General features: G+C 36.0%; 1 protein-coding gene across 2 annotated transcripts in view; it reads right to left on the bottom strand.

Moving 5' to 3' along the window:
• Window positions 1-24,651, bottom strand: part of ADK (adenosine kinase) — a 302,396-nt gene that overhangs the window by 77,808 nt on the left and 199,937 nt on the right. For both annotated transcript variants that reach the window (XM_050899225.1, XM_050899226.1), the window contains exon 7: window positions 5,785-5,955. In XM_050899225.1, coding sequence (XP_050755182.1) covers window positions 5,785-5,955 — 171 coding nt within the window. The remainder of the gene's footprint in view (window positions 1-5,784; window positions 5,956-24,651) is intronic.

The raw sequence follows: 24,651 nt of genomic DNA, 5'->3' as shown, positions 1-24,651 counted from the left end.
TTTGCAAAAATCTTAAATGTAGGATTTATAAAAAGAAATTGCTATCTGTTTACTGCAGTTTAGAAAAGCAAACACCAGCAGCAGCTGACCTTAAAAACCTCTACCTGTTAAAATAGAAGATGAGATGTCTCCTCACAAATTTTTTTCCCATGTGTATTTAATAAACTGGGTCAGAATATCTGACTGTGATTTTAACTTAACGGCAGACTGCCTGTAGGGGACTGTGCAGACCTCAGCCTCTCGCTCAGCCTGCGCAATGAAGATAATTACCCTCACCTGTGGGGCAAGCTGCTGAGAACTTCTGAAAGCATAACGCAAAGGAAAATACTGGCTTATAAACTGACATGCAAAACACTGACACCCAACTTACTTTCATTTAAGACGATTAACGTTTCTGAAAACGTAATTCAAAATGAGTAAAGATGTAGAAGCTGAAGGTAAGGGTTCAACTCATAAGGAAGATCGCTTGCAAACAACCACTGAGTGAAAATACCCCCTCAATATGGACCAGTTCCAGAAAGCTAAAAAGAAAGAATCAAGGTCTCTTAAGGGCTCTTTACATAATATACATGCAAGTTAGCAGTACAGTAAAATGACCCTCTTCAAGATACTGGGTTTCAAATATGATCTAGTATTTGCCTTCTACTAGTAATGTCAAACATTCAAAAATAATTTTAAATGCTTACTTGAAAATACTTCAGACAGAAACATCAATTTGGTGATATTTATGGCATGACCAGCCATCCTTTGCTATGTTCCTTACTTCTTGGCCCCATCTGATACAGAAGAACAGACTGAAATGTTTGTCTCCCTTTCATTATTTATTGAAAGCCCAACTGTATTTCCCTTCCTCCACACACCAAATTACATCTGCCACCTGATTTTTTCCTGTCTCTTACCTCTTAATCTTTTCCTCAGATTCAGACAATTCCCCAGTGTGAAAGGACATTCAGGTAGTGTGGAAAACTATCTGCTAGGTCTATGAGCAGTAGCAATTACACTGGTGTAAATTCAGGTCAATTCAGTTATGCCATTATGAATGCACACTAGTTTAAAAAGAATCACCATCAAGCTCATTTCTCTTACAAAAGTGATTATGTCTCATTCAAGATTCTTGTGAGCTGTGGGCAGATTCCTAAGCCTGCAGGTATCAGTCTGGTCCCAGGTGATAATCCAGCAGAGGAAATTTGCAGGTGGGACTGAAAGTTGTCCACAGTGTCATATCTTAATGTAAGATATCGAAGTATGTGGAGTGAAAGTTTTTTACAAACATGCATTATAGGTTACAGAAAGGGATAGACCAATTTGTTTGGAAACTGTCATTTAGGTGTAAATCCTAGTGTGTTGAACACAGTTTTATGCCAGAAAACTTAGCTGCATTTCCATTCACTCCCCTGGTTAAAATAAGCACAAAACTACAGACTGACTGGAAGTTCAAAATCAGGAGCATGTTAACCACTGTTACCAGTTTTAGATTTACTGTTTTTCCTTGCCGTTAAAGAGAATTTTCCATGTCATTAAAGAGACTTGCCTTCATAAAGGCTTATAAAGGTTGTTAAAGGCTGTGTCCAAACCACATATATTTGTAGGGATGTTTATGTTAGTATTTGATACCTCACTGGAAAATATTTTAAATTAAGGAGGCACAATGTACCATTGCGGTATAATTTTAAGATGAAATGATGACAAGACCCGTTTGATATCTTATTGCACACAAAGGCACCCATCTTTTTAAAGCTCAGGATTCGTAACTCCAGAACCACCACTAAAGCTATTGTCATTCATTGCTTTTTAAAACATAGAAGTCTTGCACGCAACCTTCTCTCTTTTCAGCACATTTGCTGTCACACCAGCATCAATTTCCCAATGAGCTCGCAGAAGCATCTGTCTTTGCAGAACTTCAGCTTACAATCCTGTAATTAATTTGTTCAGAGACTGGCTGTTTAGAAGTAACAGCTCTTTACACTAGAGAGGAAGAGGATCTAATTTCCAAGAATAATTGTTATCTTAGTTTTCTCTATTATATTGGTGCTTTAGAAAAATCCACTATTTCTCTTCTACATAACCTCCTTGACTTTTACTGATCACTGTACACTGTATACTGCAAGCTATATTGTTTGGTTATGGTTTTTGTTGTAAAGTAATAGATGAGGAGCTTAGCATGTCTGTAATTCTAAAGTTTCTAAATTCTAAAATTTCTCAGCGATGTCCTGCCTACACATAGGAAGAGAACCCAGAAGATCTTTACCACATCAATATCTTAATAAATATTCTTCTGAGTCATGAATGACTGCCATATGCAGAGATGAATCATGTGAAAGCTTTGTAGTGTCCCTTGAATTCTGAAGACCTCCACAGAAAAGAAACTGCTATCCAGCTGCACGTCCCAAAATACACAGACTGTTCTGCTCAGAAGTAGTTCCTTCCCTGAGGAGACGCCATTCTAACTCACATCTTTTGGGGAGACTGGAAATTGAGTTCAGATCCCTGTGCCCATTATTGACTTTGATGGGTCAAGTATATCAGAGACATTAGGCTTTAGCCCTAACTGGGAAAGCGGAAAGAGGTCTGGGAAAGAAACAGATGCAAATTTAGGCTCCTTTACTTGCCTAGTATAATTGCTGTGTAGGAAACATTCCACAACTCTGCATAGAGATGTAATTTTAAAAGCTTTCGTTCCTTTGACCATTCTGTTACTGAAAGTTACTTTGAGTTCTAAAATATGTATTCTAAGGTGAGCTTTTACAGACGAATTAAGCAGCAACTTGTGACAAAGCAGTTATCATCAGGAGATAATTGACCTTATTTGAGAGTTAAGCATCCTGAGGCAAAGTAGAGTGTGCTTAATCCTGGCAGGTTAATTATCCAGTGATTATGGTAGCTTGGAAGGTATTATTGCTAAGAACCATTTGCAAAATGACACTATTAAAAAAAACTTAATTTAATAAAAATTAAAAGCAATGACAATAATCAAGTTCTCCAGTCATGTATTGCTAGATAATGACTGCAGAATGGCCCTAATTGGTTAGCAGCAATGAACATATAATTATTCCTATTCTGAATGTTCTGTACTAAATTTATTATATGAAGTACAGTTAATAAGTATCAAAAATCCAAGACAAGATGTTTGCCTAGTTATAAAAGGGATTTAAACAAATGATCAAAACACCAGTGGTCACTGAGCTAATGCTGAAACTGATACATGTACTGAATTGTTATCGCAGCATTCAGTGTCTCCACTGCAGTTAGGGGTATGCTGGCATTTACATTCTAAACTAGAACATTTATTCTGAGAGGTTTATAACTTGCCATTTTAATTACCATCTGGCTGAAACTTGAAATAACCAATCTCCATTCAGATGTAAATTTTTAAGTAGAAGATGTAATTTAAAATCACTTTGCCAATTGTTTTTAGTTTAGGAATGGCAGCAATTGGAATTTTGCTGCTCTTGGATGTTTTTGTATTACTCAAAAAATAAACAGCTCAGTGCTTAACAATAAAATTGTATTGGTCTATAATGTGGAGTGAAGATAAATATAGGGAAGAATAAAAATCGTGTCTAAGTATTGTTTGTACTAATAAAGTAACAACCACACCACTTAGTACGCCGTGCTTATATGTTAACTTACGCATTTTCAGTATTTAACTAAACCAGCAAAACTGACGGAAAACATAGCAAAAAGCAAAAGGAAATCACAGTAAATGGGCAAAAATTTGGTGTTGGCTAGCTGAAGTGGTTCATTGCCCATCAAGGCATACATAAACACAAAAAAATCCTGAATGTACTCGTAGATGAAATTAATATAGGAGGGAAAAAAAAAAACAAAACGAAGGAGGAAGCTACTAGAAGGCAGAACATGTCAGAATGAGCTCCTCTTCAGTTTTGCAACTACTCTTTACCACAAACCGTATGCAGAGAGCAGAAATACTGACAATCACAAGATACAGCAGCTACTAAAAACTAGAAGTACACCACGCCAAGAGTGTGGTTTCAAGTCACACAGAAAGGCAAGAGAATAAACCACTACAAATAGCATTTCAACAACTCAAAAGCAGCAATGACCAGCTTATATAGCAGAAAGCAGAAACTAAAAAATGACCAGGGTTTCAACCGATTAGTATAAGTAACAAAATATAAGAGGCTGGTACTCTGAAGTATATATATCATACTGCCAAGTTTAAGGATGATCACTTAGGTTTAGGTAGTATCTTTTACCCTGAAAGACACCAAAATGCTTCAGAAATTATACACAGAAAATGCAAGGAGTCTTTCAACTTTAATACACACAACAGTCCTGTACAATATTTTATGACAGCAGGTGAATAATACCATAACAAACCAAAATGGCAGGGGAAATTAAGGTAGCCTGAACATAATTTCTAAAATTGGAATGTTGCCAGTATAGTGGACTATTGCTTATAAAGTGTGCAAATATACAAAAAGTAACAACCTATGTTTTATCTTCTGAAAAACGGCACCTAATGAACCACTGTGATCTGAATTCTCCTAATAGGTCAATGGGGCAATATTTATATAAAAGACCAGCAAGGTTTAATCCCAGAAGTTTCTATGAAGCCCTTCCACCCAAACATTGACTAAACTTGGTATTAATTTGTGAAATCTGACAAGATTTTTTTGTTGAGATTATACTGCTATTGAATCAAAATATTCAGTAGCATCTTTGCGAGGACTGTATTGTGTAAGACAGAATAAAGGTAACAGTTGGCAATAGCACCAAAATATCTGGAAAATACTTCTTCTGTATCGTTAACTATAGTTAAAAAGGTTTTCCTTACCCTACTGCATCTAAAAACATTGCAATTTTCTTCATTTTAAAAAGACTTTTTTTTTTTTTTTAAAAGTCCTATATCTGTAACAACGCTAGCCCCTAATGTGGACATGTGGACAACAGTGTGAAAACTGACTTATGTTGGTGCAACTGCCTGTGTCACAATCAGTAATAAGCACTGACAGGAAAATTTCCATAATTTTCCTATACTAATGTTGTTATCTTGAGAGACAAGCCCACACTTCATTTAGGTATGTCACACTTTCCAAGGCTTTTTTTAACCTTTTTCTGCTGAGCAAACTAATAAATATTTAAGAGCAATTTCTGAAGTGGAAAAAAAATCAAAAAGTGATAGCACTACAATGAGTGAAATCTGAATTCAATTGGTCTATTACCATGGACTTCCAGCCAGAATTTCATGCAATCTGTTTGCCAACTGTTGCATAGCAAAGATAAGCCTTCCTTAGATGGACTGCCAGTCCATCTACCATAAAATCAATGAGAACCTTCTAAACAAACTAACTGTTTCTTAGTTTTCTCCTCCCACTTCTCCCGAAAGAGTCATCTTCATCACAGAAAATGGTATTAATAGCAGCAGTGTGGGTACGGAAACAAGTTACAGAACCTCAGCAGTTCTGCAGTAGCCCTTCATATGTTTTCTTCCAGCAGAGAGTTAACTTCTGGGTGAGTACATCATGCACGTGGACAGGTATTACAAAGCAGCCAATGTGTTGCATATTTCCTCTTTTAACCTAGAGTAACTTGTTCACGTGTCTCTACACTAGAATGAGCAAGTTGTAAACCTCTAACAGGTCAAGTGACATCTTTGGCATCTACTGAAATATCGCAGTCCTGTGACTGTGGATTTCATTTTCTAGTGACACCTCACATGGTCAGTCTCTCTCTATAAAGGAGAACCAGGAAGCAGGCTCCTAGACACAAACAGCTAGGTGCAAGAGATACAAATACTTCAATTACTTTTGTAAGACTCACCGTCTCATTTCCAAAAAGGACGTCGACATAAGGCATGACTTTCATCATAGGCTCTTTGTAGAACTGGCTAATAAATGGTGCAGAAAGGTTCAAGCTGAAGATCTTGTTGTTTGCAGAAGCCTGAGCAGCCACTTTTAATACTGCTTCTGGTGACACCGTCAGGAAGAATCCCTGCAAGCATCCAAACAAATCAATGTATGTTACTAATTTCACACTAGGAACCACATGAAGTACGCTGCTTCTAGGAGGTCTCCCCCAACCCACCTTTGTCATACACGTGCACAGACAAAAACTTCTGGAAAATACTGCCTTTCCATTAAGGTATTATGGAGGTGACAAAGAATCTGCATATGCCTAGAATCACAGCCCTCCAAAATTAAACACAACTCCCTACCTCTGCATTCCATGTAGTACGCTTTCCCATGGCAGCTAAGACTAATGTTCGTATTTTAAAAGTGATACAATTCTAAGTGCCCCTTTTCAGTAACAGAGTCAATCAGATTGTGCTCCTTAATTCCAAAGTCCAGTACGATGGCTCTATACATAGCTAGGAGATAATGAAATCCCTTGCCTGAAAAATTACTACCTTGTTTATAATAAATATGTTGAGTATGCTGTCATTGTAGTAGTTGTTATTGTTTTGCAGGAAAAACCTAGGGGTTTTCACGTTTCTGCACATGTATTTTATCTCCCCCGCCTCCGAAAAGTATTGTTCTTTATTCTGAATATGAACATTCAAGTAAGTATCAATTGTGAAACAAAACAAACAGAACTCAACCAGAAATGACTATTCGTCTACTAAATTGTGAATGCTAATTTCAACCCTGCATGAAGAACAGTTCAAGGCTGCCATTTTGCATTTAGCATTGCGGATGGTTACTTCAACCGCACGTATTCCAGGAGTTATGTAAAGATCCCCTACGGTTTCATTAATCTACTAATTAGACAAAAGCTTAGTCTTTACACTAATTAAACATATTTTATACGTTTCATTTTTATAATCCCAAAAGCAATTTTACTAACTGTTCTCAAAACTCAGTGAATAATAGTAATTTTCAAGCAAGAGCAGCAAGTGTTAAATTTACGGCCAGAGATAATGTCTAAGGCATGGTAGCAAACAACTTTGAGGGGGGTCTGATAAATAAAACACCCTCTCAGTCCTATCTGTAACATCGCCACCATGACACTCTAAAAGGTATAATAGTGAAACAGTCTTATTTCCCAGTTTTTATCCATATTATTATGTCTTCGGATCACAGAATATCTGTAATTTTATCCTGCATACTTCAGCTAACAGATCATCTTAGGCATTCTACTCACTGGAAAAAAAAAAAATAATAAAGAGTCTACAGATTAAAGACTACTTAGAAAGTCTTTCTATTTATTTCTCCTTACTCCACGTTCTCCAGTCTAACAAATACATGATTGATTTCAAAATCTGGGCATGATTCACTACATGACAATAAAAGTCCAAAGGGCACAAGAATGCTTTGCATCTTGTAGAGTTACTCAGTACCTTGAACGACTGGAAGCCTGTAAACATCCAAGTTTCTTTGCTATTTTTACATTCTGAAGAATTAAAATGAACAGTTTATATAACATCTCGTCTCCATAGCAATCTCTACCATCTTTTAGTTTTTCATTTAATGAACAGAGTTGGATTTTTTAAAAACTGTTCCAAACACAAAATAAAAACCTTTCAAGGCTAACGTTGCCAGCTGTGGATAAATCACAGATTGCTATACAGTGGTCCATGTAAATAGTAACCTGGTCAAATAATTAGGCTTCTTACCAATTTTAGGCTGAAAACTTCATCTGAACTAAAATACATCTGATTGTAATTTAAGGTACAGAACACTATCCCCGTGAGATCTAAGTCAGGCCTGCATCCAACTCCCTTTTCCTTGGAAAGGCAACAAAAAAGTACTGAGATGCAGATAGGAGAGCTTGCTTTTCAGATCCTGCAAAGTAAAGGCCAGGAACTCTCAAAGGCTACAGCTCTGTCTTCTGGGTTTCCTAAAAATCACTTCTGCCATTTAATTCATTCTTCCAAGAGTTTTTTATATTTTTATTTAAATAACTATTTGACATTAAAACATCTAGAAATTAAGAGTTGTGTGTATAAGAACTCTTTGCCAAGTATAACATTTCTTTGCAAAAAAAAGTTGTAGCAACACAAAAAAAAAGTTGTAGCAGTACAATTCACACAATGGAATTAACAAAGTAGGAAGAAAATGTATAAAATCTGAACTGAACAGATTTGGGTTTAAAGAAACCTAATTAGACCCCCCTCCTTAAATGTTTAAATTGAGTTTGTCTCTATTTTTAGTGCAATTCCAATTACAGCTATGGCCAGTATAGTTACAGGAACCCAGCTTCCCAAGTTTGAATTACTAGATCAGCCGCAGACCACGCTATTGCAGCATGCTACAATTTTGTACAGGAATGAACTCCACTAAAACAAACAGGTTTTCTTATATCTCACTGGGATTCACAGCAAAGTCACTCTGTGGCTTCCTTAGAGCCACAGCCCTCATGCTCTTGCAGCTGCCACTGCTTTTGGTCCAGACAGACAAAGGAATGCCTAAGTCAACTACTACCTACTCTAACACTTAACTGTTAGCCATTAGCAGCTTTGAGTGCGAGCAGAAGTGTATCTCAGTATCACTGGTATAAAAGACTTTGTATTTCGCTAGTAAGAAGTCCTAATCCTACTAATGAGAAGGTTAAGAGGCCCCTCAGAAGATATTCTATACCCACCGACACACCTCAGTCTACTTCTGAGAGTTTTGGGAACCTTTTTACCTTCAAAACCCAAAGGTACCTTAAAACAACTATGATCAAAGGATGAGACACTTAGTTAATATACAGAAATTCCAATAGCCTGGGAAACTTATGTTGCATAGGAAATGAAATTACTGTGTATGTATCTATCTTTGTGAAAGAATGTTGTACGTACAAGGACATATGATAACTGGACAGTGCAGTTAAAGAAAGTGAAAGGCAGCAATATTGTACTAAGAAAACCTATTAAACATTAAAGGTCAATTGACATACTAGCAGCACGCAGTATTCCTTTGACATGCACTGACTGAGACTGAGTATACCAGATGCTACTGCTTCATGATGTGCCACTATTTTCTGCTGCTCAAAATGTAACGATCCTCTTTTCTATGCCAGGAGGAAGGTACCATTCTACCACAAGCCAGAGAGCAAGGCTTGACTGATACATACACCAGGGAAATAGGATGATAGACTGAATTATTTACATGCATGTTTGTATGTACACATGCGCAAAACACAACAATATTTTTCTTATGCATTGTAAGCAGTCCTTCTGTTTAAATACAGTCCTTTGGTGGAGAAAAACATTTTCCTTGTCAGAGAAAGAGAAACAAAAAGGAAGAAATACGAAAAACACATTTGTGTATTGCAGACGCATGGCTACGGGAGACACAGTAGCTTGTTTGTAACTTAAGAGCTTTTAAAATTCAATATTAAGATGCACATGACAGTAATAGACAAAGTTAAGAGAGAATAGCATATTAATCTCACTTTTACAATATTCAGGAATTCTTTGATGCACCTTTTAAAATATGCGAGGGTACTGTGAATATAGGATAGTCCTTTACACTCAAGTTTTTTTTTTTTTTTTTTAATAGACACTAGCATTACCGGAAGGATTTGGTGGGTGTACACACAAACAGTTTGGCTTTGCAAGTCACCTCTCTCATTTTTATCACACGCAGACCCAAAAGGTTTCTTCTGAACTACACTAAGCTCATACAACACTAGCTATAGCAGATATGAGGGCAGCAAATTAAGGGTGTCAAAAGTGTCAGCAGCACAGAATCAGAGAGTGTTGAAGGACCTCATGAAGCCAGGACAACTCTGGCTTTGGTGAAAGTAATTCTGCATAAGGTGTCCTGTCCAAACTGAGAAATCTTGCCATCATTTGTTTACATGAAATAACATGCTCGCACTGAATTCGTCTGGATTACATACATGTAATGTTTGCACAATGAGGATCAAGATTAATTTTTTTTTAAGCCAGTGAGTATTTCCTTAAAGCCAAAACTGAAATCTGTGACCTAGTGTACATTTAGATAAATCCAGGCCGAGATGACAACAAACAGCTTTGCAATTTTGGATTTATTATTGTTTAATAGCACAGAAGCAATGTTTGCATAAGAACATACAGAGATAATAAAAATTAGGATTGTTTTCAAACCTACTACCCACTAAAATGCATTTGCCCTCTCTTCTTTCTAGCTCTTCCTCCTTCCTTGCCACTCCCATTTGCAGAGTAGGTTACATGAAAATAACTTTATCATATGAGTGACAGGATTTTGAACCATGGTATTCTGAGCTGATTTTGAAATGCCATTTGGTAACAATGTAAAATCAATAAATCGCAAGTGTGAATCAAAATATTTAACTTTCAGAAACACATATACAACAGTCTGCTGCCATTTAAGACAAATCATAGTCTGCCAACATGAAAGGAACACATCATTTAATCCAAAATTATTTTATAGCAAACATTTACATAAAAATGCAGTTATGACGACATCACACTCTCATCCATCTAAAGGGTGGAATTTTTCAGGCACATAGAAAGTTTGACAGTTATGTAGCGACAGTCCTGATAAATACTGTGATTCAGTAAAGCCCTACAGAAATCATCTAATTTCAAGTATGCTGGCAGTTCCAGTAAAAGACTGAGACTGCTAAGGTGCCAAAAGAACTTGCTCTGTTAAACGACAGACATAACCAAGTCAGAGCTTTTGGACCTGGTTAAGTTTCCTATATTCTGTACACAAAGAGAACTTCAAGCCACACACTTGGGCAGAAGAGACTTCCCTCAGCTCTGCTCTGCCATCAGTCTCATCTGCTGCAGTCTAGGAGAAATATCAGGGCTTGGAAGGAGTGAAGCTGCAACACATGGCAATTCTTGGGATGGAGAATGAACCACTAGGTAACTGCTCCAGACAGAAGAACTTACACAAGGCTTCCAAGTGCCCTTACAACCAGAAGAGACTGAAAGACTTCTGTCTTCTAGCCTCTGAACTGTACGGAGCACACACTGGGTGCAGTCCATGTCCCACCCACTGTGGGACAAGGCAATGAAATCATCTTCCTTCAGAACAGGAACCAGAAGGAATCTTCTTGGAACGTTAGAGCAGAAGCTCTTCATCTGTCTTAGTACGTATGTGAGTTTAAAAGAGCAGGGAACAATTGAAAAACTATCTTTAACACTGAAATATCTGAACACAATACTTGGAATGTGCAACACTGTCAAGTTAGCAGACTTTCTGACCCCTTACCTCTTCCTCTGAGTTTTGAGCATTTATACTCGCAACCTGTTCCTGCTTGAAATTATTGTTAAATTATTTTCCTTACTGAGATATGACAGAATAGTATCAAATGATAGAGATACTAAAATACTCACAATGTGGAAAAAAACTCCAGAAATAATTAACAAAACCCCACAAATTAAATAAACAACATGACCTTTGTTAATGAAGGTGCTTGTGCTTTAAGTCATTTTTTTACTTTCTCTAGGAAGGACAAAAGCTCTATATAACTATCCACTTGGGAAATGTTCAGTCTGTAAATTAGTGAAATACATGAACGTTATTTTAATCTATGTACCTGTTCTTCATCTAATAGGTCATTTAGGAACTTAGAAAGTACCTACACAGTATCAATTGCATTTTGGAACTATATTTTATCTTGTAGTGATCAGCAAGTGGTTACTTAATGAAACAAAACCCGGTGCTTTTCATCCAGTTCCTACTGGAGACAGTTGTTTTAAATCAGGAAGCAAGGACAGCAAGAATGCAACAATTTCTCTGAGTAATTGTTTTGGCTTGTTCCTGTATGCATTGTTTATTTTTATGAAAGTTTTGCTTTATAACTGGAAAATGACTAAGCTGTAAACTATTGTTTTATCATTCTGAGTGGCCAGTGTTTCTGTTTTTGATAAAAGCCAAGTCTCAAAGAGTTTTCAGTAACATAGGAAAAAACCTAACTGTCAGTAAACGTGCTTATATTGACCATGACATTTTCCTCTATGATGGTGCCAACATGTCAGAAGGAGAGGATTGCTTTCAGACTTGAACAGCTTCTTTGTTGCTGAAGTGAACTCTGATTGCTGCCATATTAGTATCTATCAGATTACAACAGTAGCAGAAAACCTCCAATATTTGACATTATATGTTAAAGAAAATAATTATTTTATGCATATATTAGCAATTTCTTTTTAATTTTAAGCAATTAGGAAATCTTTTTCAATCCTGATTGCTATTGATTAAATTAAGCACTCTCCAGGAAGTTCTTCCAAGCCACATTTAGGACAAAATAATTATGTGACTTTACTTATGAGATGTATACTCGCAGAGTGTATAGATGAGAACTCTAACAACGAGGTGGAGGTGTAAACACATGCGCGAGACAACAGTAATATACCTAGTTTTGGTGTAGGGAAATGTCTCACCAAATAAAAAATTCTATTTGCCTGGAAACTACAAAGTTAGTTAAGCTCATCTTGGCAAGATGAATTAAGATCTTAATCTGATGGTTTGACATAGCTCCCTAAAATCTATTGCTCTGTGAGGGTGCAAAAAATCTCTATATTCTCTCTAAAGTTCAGCATACAGTTTTATGTGAGTTTATTAAGCTCAGGGAGTGAGCTGTCTATTTTTATTTATACTGAATTGATAACAAAATTTTGGAGGAAGTATTAAACATCATCTGGGAGACAGGAGCCTAGAGATTTTATTACTTTGATTAATAATTCACCCTTTTTTTGCCTCTGTTTACCCACTTGCAAAATAGTTATAATGATAAATACACCTCCATTGGCAGAACCAGTGGGAGGTTTAATTACTTAACATTACTGAAATGACTGAAATTCTGTGTTGAAAGGTATTATAAAGAACAGGGTATTACCATCAATAAAATATAAGCTGCAAATCAAACAAGCTATGATAAAGAGCAAGCCACTTTTCTTGTTTTCTCCTAGTATCCCAAAAACACTTTGCCACACTTTTTCTTCATTGAAAACCAATTTAATCCTTACTGAGAAAGCCATGCATCTTAAAATATTTGTTAAATTGTTGATTAAAGAGAGAAACTGTTTCTTCCACCTTTCATCCTTCTAAAATAACTCTTCATCAAAATTAGGTTTGCCTAACCCGCCTATTAATATGAGGATAGTATTGTGTTTAGACCAAAAAGTAGACTCAGAAATACCAATTATTGTTTAATGAAACAATAACCAGAAGTCTAAAAATTGGTAATTATATTATTTATGATGTTTGGAACAATGAGATAATTGATTTTCAGTCTTAATTTCCACAATTTTGAGCACAATCCCAGGGTCCCTGTCCTGGCAAATAAGCATTTCAGGAAGTATAGAATAAGGGATGGTTAATTTAGGCCCTTGATGATTGTGCAACATTTGCTTTTTTGTGTATGGCTAGTTACATCAATATAATTTGGCATCTCATTAATTATGTAAACATCAACCATATGTTGAATTCATTCAAGTTTGGTATGTACATAATATTTACAGTATATTAGTAAATTGAGAGAATCTATGTAACTACAAATGCATAGAGAATTTCTAATTCTCTAGATAGTTAATCCTCGGTTTGAAAGCTCTATAAGCAAACATTTAAAACAAGCCTATTCCTTGCTTATTCAAATAGCCTTGAACAAGAAGAGAACAAATATGAGTATCTTTTTAATTAAATGTGCTTATATCAGCACAATGGTTTATTTTATAAATACAGGTAAAACACTCAAAGACTGAAACAATGACTGACTGTTGGTGTATTAGTAGATAATCACCATTGACTGACTGGGTGTCAAAAGATCTTGTAAAAATGCAGATTATTTGATATGGTTGTACAAAGTCTTGTGGAGAACCAGTCAAAGCTTGCATATCAGTACCGCTTACTTAAGAATTTTGTTTTTAATATTCCATGGCCTGAAAATCATAAAAATTCTTCTGCTGTGTATATGCAAGAGACTTTTTGGTTATGTGACTATGCACACAAATATTGTGACTTTTGGAGTAGAGGGGGAAACTAGTTTGGGCTTGCCCTGCTGTATTTATAAATATTAGTTCCCCTGCTCGCAAAAAAAGGAAAAAAAATCCTTACCAACCTCTTGCTCTGTACTAGTGTATACTGCTATACCTGTGCCCTCAGCATCAGGATTCCCAGGTGATGCAGAGGAATGCGACTGTTACATAATATACACAAATACAGGAATGAGTCCAATGCCATGAAAAAAAAAGTCAACTCCAGCATGACTTCTATACGTTGCGGATTTCCCTGTCAACAACATGGTCATGCTATGACAGGTTTCACTTAAATTCAGGTTAGAAGACAGATATGAGGTATAATAAAATATAGGTATGTTTTTCCCTAAGCACTCTCATACTGAAACACTTAAGCAGAAACCTTTCTTCCCTCCCCCCAACTACCTTTGAGATCTTGTAAATTATAAGAACATAGCAGCATGGGGATTAAATATTAATCAAAGTCATTACCATCATCGTTAGAACATATTTCAAGAGCCCCAAAGAAAGAGCATATTATTTCACTAATAAAGATCATATCATCAGAAAGACTACACTGATACTGTAGCATGGTAGGTATGAAGAGAAAAAAAGAAATGATCAAGAGGTAACACAAAAGATTTCTGAAGCTTATTGCACTATTCAAATGCTAACTCGTCCTTTAACTGAGTCTGTTTAAGTAAAGCAGACTCACCATGGGCAAAACAGAGCTCTATATAGAACCGCAAAAGCATACAGTGTATTTAAAAAAGTAATTTTGCTGGGGAAAAAATGCCACTACAAAAAAAACAAGGATCCAAACTCCATAAATTATATCAGTGAAAATCCAGAGCAGCTTGAAAGCTTCAGTGGAGATCTGAATTCATTTGGTGTGCAATTGGGCTACCCAAAGCGCAACCAGTGCACCTGAAATTAACGTTGTTCACAGGATGACTTATTCTTTGCATTAACGACAGGTTTTATGGAATAATAGGACTTTTGCTATTTGCAAATTAAGGTGTAAATGATTAATAAAACAAATACCCTCTCCCGCTCCCCAAGGTATTTGCTAGCTGATTTGAAACAGCCTACATATCCTTATGATGTATTTAATTTAATGTATAAGCACCACTATTGCATAAAATTAAGTGCATAATAAAATAAAACGCTCAGAAGAACTAAAAAAGTAATTGGCAAAATAAAAAAGGATGTATTTCTTTCAATTTCTGGCTTACCAAGTTTAAAAGTAAGTGCATTAACATTTCCTTTTAAATATCACTCTTCTCACAACTCTAGCCCCAGAACCACAATTCCAAAAAAACTTCTTTCACAGCAAATATAACATTTACTATGAACATGCAATTAGGTCCTAATCGCTTGGATTAATTACCACATCAGGGTTTACAATAAAACATTTATTGCTCACACTTCCACACATTAAAATTAATTATTTAAAGGAACATTAATGTTATTGCTTGGCCTTTTAATTTTCATTATATAAAGACTGTTGCATGACTTTGTTTCTGAACACACAAATAAATGAGGGTCAAGACCTACGCTAATTCTAATAATTATTAAGAAATATAGTTGAAATGTGGACAGTTGCTAAACTCTAAACAAAGATATTTTCATTTAAATTGAGTAATAATAATTGCCTGTAGAACACTGAATATAATGAGCTATGTAAGTGCTTAGCTTTAATTATTATAGTCTGAATGAGTACTTTCTTCAAATTCAAAGGGGGGGAGGGGGAATACCCCTAACTATTAGCTTTTTAGGGCCAAATAATACTTACATTAAGTTCCTGTTTCTAATGAACTCATGAGCTTACACCTCAGAAACCCACTTTTAATAGCAGGACCACTACTGTAACCAGGGAGAGTAGTGTTAAGTCTTTTACTCCCAGATCTTATAACCTGAGGGGAAACTTCGCTGCTAAGACACTATTTTCTGTAATGTCATATTATTGTGGGAGTAGAAGGTTTCAGTAGGGGCTCCAATTTGCACTGCTATTCAAGATGCTTGAATACTCTAAATAAGTTTTAATTTTCTACTGAATGTTTTCCATACTTCTCTACTTGAAAATGACTCCACTCCTGTCACATTATTTGCTCACCTTCACAGAAAATCGGGCTACAGATACAGGAAATATGACTGAGCAAACATTTTTTTCCATTTAATTAAAATGTGTAGTATTTTTAAAAACAGTTTTAGATCAAGAAAAGATCAAGTTAGGTGGTCAGCCTATGGCAGAGAACTAACTTTTCTTGATGCAGAATACCTCCGCGTTTTCAAGTAAAATGATTTTGAGAACAGGAATCCCCTGAAACTTAACGAGCAAATACCTATTTGTTCCCGAAGAACGTGTGGCCTGTGACAAGACCCCTTTAGCCACCTTAGCAGTATAATGCACCCATGCAGCTCCCCAGTTTGCATAAGTAGCTATCCAAGTTCAATGGGGTACAGGTCCCTACCGTGGATGTTACAGTGTGTTTAGTACTAAATGTTCACATGACGTACAGCTTCTGATAGGAACACTTGCAAATCACAGATATTCCATTAAAAACACTAGTGTCTGGCAACATGGAATTCAGGAAATACTGAATGAGGCTGCTCACATATATACATCGTGATGCAATTTTTGATGGTAGGATTACATGCTATTGATTTTAAAAATACGGTGTAATGTTATACCTTTTTTCTGCAACAATAGAAACATATGGGCAGTATTTTCTACTTAATGTATCACAGACAAATGGACTTCATAAACTGTCGTGTAAATGAGAATTATAGTTCCAAATCAATTTACAGATTAAGAACAACAAATCAGAATACAAATAACAATTAAGAAAATCACTGGTAACTGGTAATTAGTGACTTCTTTGGACTCACTTAAGCCTCCAAACCTGCTACTTTATGGAAACAAAGTTACATTCAAGGAGATATTTCCAACATGGCAATTCTAGTTTTGGAAGATAGACCTAACCCCTTGCACCAACGTCTCTCCTATTTGTTAGTGCCCAAATTAGTTTGTCTGGTTTAATTAAATTTGCTTGTTCTTGAAATGTTGAAGGGTACAGGGAAAAAGAAGAGAGATTTATATGAGTTAATGTTCTTAAAAATTGTATTTGAAATTATATAATTCAAACAAACTGTTTTTGAAATTCACATGAGTTTTATAACATCTGAAGAAATTTCACGCGGAAAAAGAATTTTAACAATAGAGGTCAAACATTAGAATAGCCTTAAAAATATTCAAAATGACTGAACATAAAGCAACTGTGTCAACTTTGAATTTGCTCTAGCAAACCTCTAGTGGTCCATTCCAACCTGAATTATTCTAGAAGTCTATGATATACTAGATCTGTGTGTATTTGAAAAATATGGACAAAAAAAATATGTGGACAACGCATATAGCCTCCAATGTTCTATGAGCTTCTAAGAGAGTATTTCAGAGCAGAGCATCCCAGATACTGCATAAATCTCTAACAATCATGTAAGAAATTAGCTATTTTACCCTGAAATAAACACCACAAAATGTAAACACTTTGCAAATGAACCATGTAAATGCATTAGAACAACACCTTAGAGGTTAAGGTCCTCCTGCGGCCCCTCAACTTCACATGGAGCTTCCCTGAATTCCAAATTATGAAGTCAATGAGATCTTAATAATGCCTACAGCCCTATATGTAGACAGTCCTTCGGACAGGAATGAGCTCTGCTACAAGAATATTAATTGTGAAAAAATGTTCCCTGCTCTTTTTTGCCCTTTACTTGAATCTCTGCCCATGCAATTTGTGTCCTTGAAAACAGAGAGAATAAGAAAAATAGATACTAAAGCTACTATAATGTATTTAACAGTGTTAACTTGTGTGCTAATTTAGACACTATAACCATGATTTTCTAGAATAGAATATCAATTAATAACTTTGACATATTGAACACATATAAATAAAGACAAATGAAAAAGCATTCCTTTTTAAATCAGCATTGAAGCTCATGTTTTATTGCTTTTATAAGAAAAGGAAGTTGGGATCTCTCAAAATCACCTCCTCAGTTCTGAGAGTTTAAATCCATTCCTTATGCTAAACAAACATCATTTCTACTTTGTAAACAGCCAAACTAGAACATTTTGGAACTGTATAATAAATAACATCATTTTGGGGAATGAAAATTATTGGTCCATGTTGAAGTAAAATGCAGCATGCATTCCTCAAAGCAAACAGAGAAAGCCTCTCTCAAGTTTTTGATATATTTTTATGTATCTGTATCAATGACATGCCTTCATTTATAGGAAAGTCTGATGATTCAGTATTTATGGGAGCTTGTTCTCTCTTCAAAACAGCTAACTATGGAAATCAAGGATTTCCTCTTTACTCCTGTTCCTGCAATGCCTCCTTACCAACATCTATGGCCCAACTCAGTCAGGAGTCTAGTAAGAAACCAAACATCGGCAGAGTGGTATCAAACACTTCTACAAATAACAGAAAAAGAAAGCGATGACAGTACCTCCAAACCAGAGTTCAGAAGCCATGGATAATATTTTACATTTCTTCAACTTTCTGATACTTAGAGTTCTAATTTTCTTCAGGAAGGGCAGTGGAGACACATATCTGCTATTTTCACAAAACTGTCCCTGGAGAGCAATATCTATATGATGCTACTTAGAACATCTTCCACAGAACAAAATTAAGCTTAAGAAGCTCCCTCCTGAAACAGATGTTTGACTACTGCTATGAATCACAGGACAACATATTCCCCTCTCCAATAGTCGTGTTTATCCATAGTAATAACTGTTGTTAATCAAAGGGTTAAGTAGTTGGTAATGACATGAACAACAAAAAAAATTACTTGACAAGATTCCACCCTCATTCCAATCTCTACCAAAGCGTCAAATGTAATTATAAATTTTCACCAAAGATGTCAGATTCTTATGTTAATCTTTGCACAATCTGACATTGCCATTCTTCAACTTTTATAGATGTGAACAGTTATCACTTTGTTTGTATGTCACCACAGACAACATAATCAATAGTTTTCGTATCTTTCTGTTCATACTTTTTGTTAAAATGAATTTTGTGAGTGCTGCTTACTTTTGTTCCACTATGAAACTTGTTACTGCTTGAATAAAGAGTACTTAATCTCAACAATAAACAGTATAATGTATGATAAAGCAGTCAGGAAAAAAAAAGGTTCAACATTTTTTTCCTGTCCCCATTTTAACATACTCTGTCCTTATCAAATTAATATCTAACAACAGTGACACGAAAGCAGCACAATGGATGGCTTTGTTCACTTTCGATGTACTAATTTGAAGCACAAACTGCCTTTCACTCCTTTTCCTTTTATGCTCTATATTTCTGTAGTAAGAAAATCTTACTCCATGAAACTCAATGCAAAAAATTTGTAACTGGAAATAATTGGTTTATAAAATATTACCTGTCCTCATCAATAAATTAAACAGGGTCCACAAACAAATGGATTGCTTGTTTATTGTTTCCATACCCAAATAGCCACCAGGCAGGCTGGAGAGGTTTTCTTTCTGACCTGTCACTCAGGTGAAAGTACCATGCAGGCACATTCAGCTCTTCCTGCAGTTCTACAGCAAAACTCCTCCAGGTCTGAGTACAATCAGCACAGTTGCTCCATACTGGAAACAGACACTGACAGATTTTCATAGAAGTTGCAAATGACACTTGTTGAAAAATTGTTTATTGTAGGATAGTGGCTCCTGTGAAGGTAAACTTGATCCTTAATGTGCCTACCCCTATACCTATTCTCCATGGATGCTATGAAGCACCAAGACTTAAGAAAAAGATATTTTTTTTAATCAGTCACCAGGGCACAAAACTGAAATGTAAAAAGGAGAATAAGTTTCTTGCTGGCATAGGCTTTACATTAGCTTTTACAAATGAGCACCACTGTGCCAACAGTGAAACCGGTCCTGATTTTGTAATGTTTGCTGAACTTGAGTTTAGAAATTTACTTTCTTGACACGCAGTCTGATGGCAAGTTTCCCTTCTGGGCACCAAAACAGACAAAACTGCTCCAATAGAAAGACCTTATTCTGAATATGATGATTTAGCCTAGGTTTTAGGCTCTAGCTTGACCAAATGAGTACTTCAGACGCTTAATACCCAACAAAGAGAGTCAAGATTTTCTATTGCCAGCACCCAACTGATTTCTTACAGTGTGAACTAGAACCAGTTAAGAGTCTGCTTCATCCACACCCTCCTAGCTTAAAACTGGTATACATAATCATAGGAGAATATTTTTATGTCACCTAACTGCTAGGCTTAGCCAGAGGTAATTACTGTTACTTATTAGAAACTGCAGCCCTGGCCTTGTCTAGAAGCAGAGAAATTATATGACTCCTCCTTGAATGAGAGCCTCGGATCTATGAAGCTATGCACTTAACTTTGTAAATCCAACTGTACTGAAGCCTAGTCTAATGCACATCCATAACCTCTGAGTAGTAATACCGTGGTATGGTTCAGGCTGCTGAAAAAGCAGATTTCAGAGAATGGGTTGCAGCACAGCAGTACTTCGGCATATGTGTAAGAAACAGTCTGAGGTGCCTTCTGACCCTATTTATTCCTGACAAATTGCATTCAGATGCACAGGAGTTGCAGAAATCTTCCTGTGAAGTTGCTTTTCTGGCATCTACTCTCCACAATGATGACTGGTATATCTCACATATCCTGCCATATCCCCATCCACTCTAATCTCAGAGGAAAGGAACTTTAGAATATTCACTGTGAATAATAGACCTTGGAAAATATTCAACAATTTGAAGACTGTATGATACATTTTAGAATTTAGATATTTAACAGCACTGATGACTAGCAATTTGCCACAATTACCATCATAATCATTCTATGTTCTGAGAAGAGGATACAGATGACAAGGAGCTGTTTGAAAAACTAAACTTATAAAACTTCTGAACGTCTGCCATTTTGATACAGTAATACTTTGTCTGCTTTTCTGACTGCCTGTTACAAATTTGTATTTGCCTTTGGATATTCTTCTTATGGCAAAAGAGTCTGTTCTGAGGAGATTTGTACCTTGGTTTTACTACAGTGAATTATGTATCTGTTCAGAGATCATGCTCTCCCAAATGAACATCCAAGCCTGTTAAAACAGTCTGCCAACATACTGTGAAGATCTGGGAAATGGCACACCCTCACAAATGCCAGATGTAATTCTGCCCACAAGAAAAGTCAGATGGATTCCTCCAATAAATTCCTACTTCTTTTGTCTGCCTCTTGGTTGATATATGATACCACTGCAGATGTATCCAATTTTATGAAAATTTGTCCCATCAGCTCCATTCTGAAAGGAGAATTTTCAAATTTACCCTGCGTTTGTGCACGTTCTGTGATAAATTGTTCCTAAGCTGAAACCCAAGCGTTAAGTTTTATTTCATTTAGTTCAGCAAGGTCTGTATCTGGTCAGACAATCTTCTGTGTTTGTGATTGTAAAAGACAGCTATATTTCACTAAAAGTGCTTGGATATTTGGGCTCCCATTTCAGTAAATTTTTCAGTTAGCACTGAAACTGGAATTATTATGTCCAGCTCAGCTGAGTTTGAAAATCATCTTAACTAGCAGCAGAGTTCAAACACCAAAACCTCCCACAGGACTACATGCAAGACACAAAGATCTCATCACAGCTAGCTCTTCAAATCCCAGCAGAAGCTTTGCTAAAGAACTGAACTGTAAGAATAACATTCTTCAGTGTTTATAGCTTTATATCGAAAGCTTTTCCTAAATGAGTGGCTAATAATGTACTTCCAACTATGGAGACACTGGTAAATATGTACTTAAAGATGTCACTTAATTCCTCCATTCCAAAGACATACCTAATGTTAAAACGTATATAGGAAACTCACATAGTTGTTCAAAGCCAACACAGTTGTCTGTGGTCTTTGCTGAATTTGATTCTACTAAAATTCTGAACTATTCTGAAAACCTCATGTCCTAAAAATCATCACATAGTAGAAAAGTATCCACTAGAAAGTTAAAAAAAAGTAGCAATTCAAAGTAATTTTTTAAAAGGCTTTTTGAGTGAATATTTACTATGAATTTAAGCACAATAATTTACAAGTAGTTATATACGCTGAGAGTACAACTGCAGTTGCTACACATTCAAGATTTTCCTAAGGGGACTTACCAAGGAGGCTAAGTCACAACTTTTTGAATTCGGAAGTATTAAGACTTGACATTGAGCTAATATTGAACAATCTTGCACTGAATTACTCATACATTTAAAGACTGATGAAATAACTGCATATAAATAAATCCACAAAACAAAATACAGGTATACAAGCATGCTGTTTGTTCTGCATTGCTTCATGTGCAGAAACTAAGCTTCTAATTCAACTTGTCTCTGTGTAGTATTACTACCCTATAGAAAAGAGGGTGTTTTGTTTCTAAAAATGACATTTTTGGCATTATGCCCAAATTACTTAGGATTCTGAAGATATTACCCAACAGTCATCCTCCCGCTCCCAGTCATTCATTTTGTTACTAGTGTTTGCAGAGACTGGTGATGTAGAATGTCCTTTGTGGTAAGTTTTTGTATTCCACTTTCTTCCTTCTCAGCTGAGGATATTATAGTTCGATTCTATTCACATTTAAGGGAGTACAGAGTGTAAAAGTTAGTGATGCTCACTGGGAGATACTTTTCTGCTTGGAGATACAGAAGGGAAAAATATTGTGTGAGAAACAGGGAGAAAAATTCTAACACAAGTGTGAAAATGAATTGGGGTAACTATTTTTGTCACTGTGGTGTCACAGCTGGCCCTGTGATACATGAGTCTTAGTCTGCATATGAAATGACTATACACTAAAAACTTTATTAATAGGAAGTATTAATTACTTCAAGATGATAACATACCTTGGATCTAAATCAGATGCTGCTCAAGGGCACACTGGGGATAACTAAGTATTGTTATATGAGTGTCTTTCTCACATGAGAAAAATACAGTAAAGATTCTATACATTTCAATTCTTGCACAAAACTATCCAAAAGCATATTGGGGCTTCCCGTAGAAACAGAAAACCTCTAAAAGGGGCCTTTAAAGTTGGCAAAATCAGCAAATTTAATCTATCCACTTTCTTTTGACCTTTAAACCTGACCTGAAAAAAGTGTTCAGCAACATAAATTTGATCTCTAAAGGCCTGCTGCAGATCTCATTTTCTGCTGTTTTTCCATTAGGCATTTATGGGACTTGCTGGTGTTACAGGGGACTAGTAAAATGTTGAAGTAATCCTGCAGTTCCTGTGTATGAATTCAGCTTTTCCCTATGAGATGATAACATTTTTTTTTCCCTGCCAAGGCTTTTTCAGATACTGGAGTATAAGGCTAATACCATAGGTGTGATGTTATTTTTTTTTCATTTGGTAACATTAACCAGATCTAGCAGTTAAAGTGTTGAAACAAAAGAATTCTTTTCTGAGCCAATAAGGTGGCTTGGTGCACATCTGCACTAATTGAAATCACAGCATGGTTTTTCAGGATAGGAATTGTGTCCAAAGCATACAGAGGATTTGAAGATCTTGGTTGTGTGTTTGTACATTCTCTTAAGTGCAGAGGAAACCAGCTGCTTCCATTTATGAACTGTGCTGATACATGTGCCTCAATGAACCAATGACATAATGTGCAACTTAGCAAGCTACAGATTTGCCAACAGTTTTAACAAGGAAAAGGAAAGGATGGGTATAGAAGGCAAGACAATAGAAAAGAATTTATGATAAAGATATCTTAATTTTCAAGTAGCACATTTTATAATTTATGCTATAATTCACGAGGATTAGAGTCAGATGATAAAAATATGATAAAAATAACAGGTTATTACATCATGCTGCCCTTTCATCCACTGATAATGGCCCTTGATTCTTTCCAAATTCCCCTCATCCTATCTTTTTGGCTATTGCACTGTTTTCCCATAATATGGCCATCAACTTCCAACCCAAATTCACTTTCCACTCCTTTTATGCTATAGTAAATCTTTGACGCAAATTTGCACCACCAAGGCATAATCAAAGTCTGTAAAAAATTCTTCCCAACTCTGAAAACCTAAGTACCTGTTTTCTCTTCATTAATCATCTTATAGCAGAATTGACCACATTCTCCTTTCTGAAGTGTTCTTTTTCTCTTGACTTTCCTAACTTTTCCCTTTTTTGATGCTCTTATCTCTCTAACAACTCCTTCAGCACATCTTTTGAAAGATCCTCCTCAATGTTACTGAACATGGTTCTACAGGTTGGTTTAAGACATCTTTACACTACCTCTAGCTCTAGCCTATTTCCAGGTAATAGTTACCAAATATATAACTTAAGCTGATGGTGGAAGGACCTTTCTCTCTCCCCCTCTCTCTCTGTTCGAGTCCTGACTTATTCTGTCCAAGCTGAGACCCACACTTTCAAACCACATTCTCAATTTAAATATTTTTTTAGGATTTCACTTTAATTCTTTTAATAGTTTCTGCATAACATTTCCTTTACTTTTTAGTCACACAGCTTAACCTGAGCAGACATCACCTTATTTCAACTGACCTTGAAAAAGAAATCATTTCCAGTCCATATCTAATCAGATCACTTTCCATTCATCTCCTTCTTGACTGCATCAAGTATTCAATATTTGGCTCCTCTTCGAGGCTTTCATACCCATCTTAAACCAGATTATCTGTGAGCATTCACCACTTGCTACTTCACTTTTGAAACAATTAGCTATCTGTTTTTATCCCATTCTGTCCCACAAGCAGGTGAAGTGCTTCCCATAAGCCTCTCCTT

Source organism: Gymnogyps californianus, chromosome 6 (genome assembly GCF_018139145.2).
Source record: "Gymnogyps californianus isolate 813 chromosome 6, ASM1813914v2, whole genome shotgun sequence".
In the NCBI taxonomy this organism is placed as follows: domain Eukaryota; kingdom Metazoa; phylum Chordata; class Aves; order Accipitriformes; family Cathartidae; genus Gymnogyps; species Gymnogyps californianus.
The sequence above is the reverse complement of the archived record's forward strand: the minus strand, read 5'-3'. Positions and strand labels throughout refer to the sequence as shown.